The 6,729-nt window shown below is 37.3% G+C and overlaps 1 protein-coding gene across 1 annotated transcript; it reads left to right on the forward strand.

The window, feature by feature from the left end:
* The first annotated feature begins 1,083 nt into the window (after window positions 1-1,083).
* On the forward strand, window positions 1,084-6,194 carry LOC111781384 (FACT complex subunit SPT16-like). The gene is made up of 2 exons (XM_023661942.1): window positions 1,084-1,387; window positions 2,584-6,194. Exon 2 carries the CDS (start codon window positions 2,605-2,607, stop codon window positions 5,824-5,826), a length of 3,222 nt encoding a protein of 1,073 aa, XP_023517710.1. The 5' UTR covers window positions 1,084-1,387; window positions 2,584-2,604; the 3' UTR covers window positions 5,827-6,194.
* Window positions 6,195-6,729: the final 535 nt, after the last annotated feature.

The following is a 6,729-nucleotide window of genomic DNA, read 5'->3' on the forward strand; positions in this document are numbered from 1 at the left end:
TTTTTTTTTTTTTTTTTTTTTTTTTTTTTTTTTTTTTTTTTTTTTTTAGGATTTAAATGGAAAGAGCAAAAAACAACTTAGCCTTTTTAAAAATAACGTATTCTAACCATAATTAACAAAGAAAAAAAATAATTAATGATTTTTGATAAATATAAAAGTTATATCATGCACTAAAAACTATCATAGAATGATAAATATAAAAGTTGCTTTAAGTTCAAGTTAAAAATCACCAAAATTCTAAACAAAGTTTTGATACAATATATTTGCTACTCAAGAATGATTGTTATTGCAATTATTATTATGTTTAGATGAGATCCGTCAATTCAAGAAAGAGATAACATCGAAAAGACAAGAAAGACGAATCATACATTTTAGTTAACAATAGTTATTATTATTCTATTTCATCCTCTATTTCACTCTTTTAATTTATAACATATATAATATAAATATGTAATAAGTTGAATTTCTATATGATAAAATTGGAACATTAAAATATAATTTCGTTCTCCAATCATTTTTCATTTAAACAAAAATCATAACTCATAAATTAAATCAATAACTAGTTGTACCTATTATTCTATGAATCTGCAACAAAAATAATACAAACAAGTAGATATTAACCATTAACCATGAAATCAAAAATAGGATAAAATATATAATTGTACGGACATAAAAAAAATGTACAAGAATAATAATTATAAAACCCAAAACTTTGTATATAATAATTATAAAGCCCAAAACTTTGTATGATTTAGATATTGAAAACATTAATCAGATGAATTTATACAAGTATCTATTAAATTATTATAAAATATTTAATTAAGATAAGGCTAATTTGAAATAATTATGTTGTATATTTAATAAATAAGAATTTATTAGAAATTAGCTAAACTAATAGAAAATATAAAATTCAATTTATGATATTTTATGAAAATAATTAAACCTGTAAATCTGAATTATGGATTAAATTTGGAATAACCGAATTTATCATTCTAATTATCTTTTATAGATTGGGATACATTTGAACTTTATCAATTATTAAAAAAAAAAGAAAACAAAATCAATTATTAATAGAAAAAGGAAAAAAAGAAAAAATCCCCGCCCGCCTACCCGCCCTCGCCTCCCTCCCTGCGTCGCTGCAGCCCTCTTCCATCCTTTCCAATCCCACCACTTTTCTCTGTCGGTCGTCATTTTCATCTGCTATAAACTCTAAATCTACTGCTCCTCATCTTTCGCGCGCTCGTCAATGATCTTACTCTCATCGCTAACAGACACATCTCTCGCTCGCACCGAAGCTTGGATTTATTGAGGGTTTCGGCCACATTTGCCTCTGTTTCAGTTTCCACGACTTGCATGATCTTACATCCCACCAGTACTCCGATATCAGGTGCGCTTTTTCCACTATCACGTAAACCATCTCAATGTTTTTAGCCAAGGCATGTGTATTTGTGTGTTCTTTATTCAGATTGAAGTCTTGGCATCTTCAGAAGTTATCGGTTGTGTCCTTTTCGTGGCTTTAATTAGGTTGAAATATGGCTTATTGTTTTCGTTTTTCAACAAAGAAACGCAACTTTTCGTTGATTTTTTTGAAGTAACGAAGTTATAGCTTCATCAGACAAAATTCAAAATTTCCGCTCTAAAACCAAACCCTAGAACTGGAAAAAAAGAAGCATTCCAACTCAAGTTAGATCGGAGGAAGATTAATAACAAAATTATTTTGTCAAAACACACCGATAAGCCGCATTAACGATAGTTTCAAATCTACCCAACCTCTAGGAGTTTGTTCGTCTTCGAATGGTCTTCGGGATTGGGGTTTTGTGGGCAGTTCAGGCAGTTTGAGGTTATGTTGGCGGGTCAGTGATACACTTCATTACAATAGAAATAATTTATGATCAGAACTGTATGCTTGAGCACGGTCATATGAGTTTTAGTTTTACAGCTAACTGAATTGTGAATTTGAGATTTTCTTTTTCTCAGAGTTGTTAANCCCCCCCATCATGGGGTATTTATCAATGTCTCCATTTATTCATTGGATAATTGTGTTAGACCATCGATTGTGAAAATGTAATGTGTGCAGATGGTGAGTACTCCGCACCAATTTTTAATAATTGTTTGTTCAACTATGGAGTAATTGTTTGATTCTTCTCAAGGGGAGGTTATGAAAACCACGATAATTTTTTCTTTTACTTCAAAATTTGTGCGAGGATTTGTGATCATGAGATGGATATTAGAAGTGATGCTTTGGATCAAGGAAATAATTTGTGATCAAGGAGTTTGCACTTTAGCTCAATCTCTTTTTCTCGTCAGTTGCACATTCGGAATTCTGTTGTGTTTCCTGACACTGTAGATCTAGCTCAGTTTGAAATACAAACTTTCATTGTAAACATTTTATGCTTACTTCTCTAGTTAAAGTGTAATCACTGCTCTTTATGCCTTAAAAAACAAAGGTGTGTCCCTAAATATTAATCCAACATTATCTGAGCTTTATTTATTCTTTATTTTTTATGATTTTCTTTGTGAACTCCCTAAACAATAATTTCGTTTTTGACTTATTCAACTGGGTTGGGGTCTTTTGGTCAACAGTGTTGTGGCTGCATAATCTCTATGGCTGATCGTAGAAATGGTAATAGCCAACCTTCCAATGGGAAGACTAGTGGGGCAGGGAATACATATACTATTGATCTTGTTAACTTCAGCACAAGACTGAAAGCTATATATGCTCATTGGGGTGAACACAAATCTGATATGTGGAGCTCTTCAGATGTACTAGCTATTGGGACACCTCCAACGTCTGACGATCTGCGGTACCTTAAGTCTTCAGCGCTGCATATCTGGTTGTTTGGTTATGAGTTCCCAGAGACTATAATTGTGTTCACCAAGAAACAAATCCATTTTCTGTGTAGCCAAAAGAAGGTCTCTCTACTTGATGTTGTAAAAAAATCTACCTTAGATGCTGTTGGAGCAGATGTCGTTATGCATGTGAAAGCAAAGAATGATGATGGTTCTTCCTTAATGGATGCTATATTTCGTGCCATTCGAGCTCAGTCAAAGGCAGATGGGCTGGAGAACCCAGTAGTTGGATACATAGCTAGAGAAGCTCCTGAAGGGAACCTTTTAGAGACATGGTCTGGGAAGCTAAAAAGTGCCAACTTTGAATTGGGTGACATAACTAATGGGTTATCTGACTTATTTGCCTGCAAAGATGATAATGAAATCATGAACATCAAGAAAGCTGCATTTTTAACCGTCAATGTGATGAATAAAGTTGTGGTCCCAAAGCTGGAAAATGTGATTGATGAGGAGAAGAAAATTACCCATTCAGCATTGATGGACGAGACTGAGAAAGCCATTCTGGAACCCTCAAAAGCTGGTGTGAAGTTAAAGACTGAAAATGTTGACATATGTTACCCTCCAATATTTCAAAGTGGAGGGGAGTTTGATCTCAGGCCTAGTGCTGCTAGCAATGATGAGTTACTTCATTATGATCCTGCAAGTGTGATCATATGTGCTGTCGGGTCCCGATACAAGAGCTATTGCTCTAATGTTGCAAGAACTTTCTTGATTGATGCTAATGCACTGGAAAGCAAGGCTTATGAGGTCCTTTTAAAAGCCCAAGAAGTGGCCATCAGTATGTTGAGGCCTGGAAATAAGGTGAATGCTGCATATGTAGCTGCTCTTTCCGTTGTCGAGAAAGAAGCTCCAGAGTTGGTTCCCAATCTTACTAAATCAGCTGGAACAGGCATTGGTCTTGAGTTTCGTGAGTCTGGGTTGAATCTTAATTCCAAAAATGACCGCATAGTGAAGAGCGGCATGGTGTTTAATGTTTCACTTGGTTTTCAGAACTTAAAGTTAACAGATAAATCGCAGAGCGCTGCTGGTAAAACAAAGAACCAAAACTTTTCATTATTGATTGCTGATACAGTTATTGTAGGCAAAGAGAAGACAGAAGTTTTGACTGCTCCAAGCTCTAAAAGTATGAAAGACGTTGCATATTCATTTAATGAGGATGAGGAGGAAGAAGAAAAACCCAAGGTAAAAACTGAAGGTAATAGAAAGGAGGCAGTGGTCTCAAAGACGACTTTAAGGTCAGATAATCATGAGATCTCAAAGGAGGAGCTCCGAAGGCAACATCAGGCTGAACTTGCTCGTCAGAAGAATGAAGAAACTGCTAGGAGACTAGCTGGTGTTGGAAATGGAGCTGGAGACAATCGTTCTTCAATGAGAACTGCAGCAGACTTGGTTGCTTATAAGAATGTAAATGATCTGCCTCCCCAGAGAGATCTGATGATTCACATTGACCAGAAGAATGAAACTGTACTTTTGCCTATTTATGGTAGCATGGTTCCTTTCCATGTTGCTACTATAAGGACTGTCTCCAGCCAACAGGACACCAACCGCAGTTGTTATATTAGAATAATTTTCAATGTTCCTGGGACTCCTTTCAGTCCTCACGATGCAAGTTCATTGAAATTCCAGGGTTCTATATACTTGAAGGAGGTTTCATTCCGCTCCAAAGACCCGAGACACATCAGTGAAGTAGTACAGCTAATTAAAACATTACGGAGACAGGTTGTTGCTAGGGAGTCTGAGAGAGCAGAAAGGGCAACATTGGTTACACAGGAGAAGCTCCAGTTAGCTGGTAATCGATTCAAGCCAATTAGGTTGCCTGAGCTTTGGATTCGCCCCCCTTTTGGTGGGCGTGGGAGGAAGTTGCCTGGGACTCTGGAAGCACATTTGAATGGATTTCGTTATGCTACCACTAGATCAGAGGAACGGGTGGACATTATGTTTGGTAATGTCAAGCATGCATTTTTCCAGCCAGCAGAGAATGAAATGATCACTCTACTTCACTTTCATCTTCACAACCATATAATGGTGGGGAATAAGAAAACCAAAGATGTACAGTTCTATGTCGAGGTGATGGATGTTGTTCAGACCATAGGAGGTGGAAAGAGATCAGCCTACGACCCAGATGAGATAGAGGAAGAGCAAAGGGAGAGAGACAGAAAGAATAAAATAAACATGGACTTTCAGAGCTTTGTAAACCGTGTCAATGATCTTTGGGGCCAGCCCCAATTCAGTGGTCTTGATCTTGAGTTTGATCAGCCTCTGAGAGAGCTTGGATTTCATGGAGTTCCTTATAAATCTTCTGCATTTATTGTCCCAACCTCTACCTGCTTGGTTGAACTTATAGAAACACCTTTCCTTGTAGTCACACTTGGTGAAATTGAAATAGTAAATCTAGAGAGAGTTGGCTTTGGACAGAAGAATTTTGACATGACTATTGTGTTTAAAGACTTCAAGCGAGACGTTCTTCGGATTGACTCTATCCCTTCCACGTCACTGGATGGTATCAAGGAATGGCTTGACACAACAGACATCAAGTACTATGAAAGTAAGCTCAATTTGAATTGGCGACAAATCCTAAAGACAATAACCGATGATCCACAGAGCTTCATTGATGATGGTGGATGGGAATTCTTGAATTTGGAAGCTACTGACTCTGAAACTGATAACTCTGGGGAATCAGACAAGGGATATGAGCCATCAGATGTTGAGCCTGAATCTGACTCGGAAGAGGATGATTCCGACAGTGCATCATTAGTTGAGTCAGAGGATGAGGAAGAAGAAGATTCTGACGGCGATTCGGAGGAGGAGAAAGGGAAGACATGGGAAGAGTTGGAGAGGGAAGCAAGCAATGCTGACAGGGAAAAGGGAGATGAGTCAGACAGTGAAGAAGAGAGGAAGAGAAGAAAGATGAAAACTTATGGTAAGTTTCGAGCTGGTCCTAGTGGCAATGTCCCCAAGCGGCCGAAGATCAGATGAGTTCCGTAGGACACCATTGTTTTATTTTAATATAACGTGCTTTTTGTGGATTAGATTTAGATCTAGTTCTTTAGCAAGTTCTGCCTTCTGCAATTCAGTTGTCCTGACGTTGGTTGCAATATAATCCTTTAGCTGTTGGGTAAAAAGTTTTATGATGATTTGGTAGTATGTTTTATGAGTAACACTGTTTGTAAATGTTTAGCATCGGTTTAGATGGAAGTCGTCCGCTTTCGACAGATTGACAAGAAGCTGATGTGCGATCTGGTGTCTGTGCCTTTCCTCTTGATAGTACTACTGTTCAATGTAAAATGGCTTTTATTTTTGGTAATATACAGCATACTTCTCCTGCTCGGAGAATCGATCTTTTCATCTGCCCTCGCTCTTTTTAGACTTTCCCTTTGTTACAGAATGGTGTTCTAGAGTGTCATTCCTCCTGTAATTGTGAACTATTCCAGCATTACTTTCTGATTCCTGTTTTTGTGAGCAACTAAATATCATCAACATTTAGTTGCTTAGTTTGAATAAACAGGGCACAGTATGATGAGAAAGAGAAGTTGGGATTTCTGACTGAGTAGGGGGCAAAAAGGATCGTTGGGAAGTCCATTTTGTCCCCCCTAAACGCAACGCTATTGAGACAAAGGAGGCATGGCCACTGGCTTGTTTCAACTTTACCACTTTTTCTTTCTTGGGCACTGACACTGCCATTGGCATTGCCACTGGCACGCCTATTTCACACTCCCACGTCACATTCATCATCATCATTATTATTATTATCTCGGGCTTAGGGTTAGGTGTCCTTCAGATATAATATTATGTTTATGACATTGGAATTCCTCCCACATCACATTCATCATTATTATCTTTCCCATCTTTCCCACATCCCACCTCCCACCTCCATGTTTC

This window comes from Cucurbita pepo, chromosome LG19 (assembly GCF_002806865.2).
Source record: "Cucurbita pepo subsp. pepo cultivar mu-cu-16 chromosome LG19, ASM280686v2, whole genome shotgun sequence".
NCBI lineage: Eukaryota > Viridiplantae > Streptophyta > Magnoliopsida > Cucurbitales > Cucurbitaceae > Cucurbita > Cucurbita pepo.

Bases quoted from the DNA above. Each gene is read 5' to 3' on its own strand.
- LOC111781384 (XM_023661942.1), top strand. From the start codon at position 2,605: ATGGCTGATCGTAGAAATGGTAATAGCCAACCTTCCAATGGGAAGACT.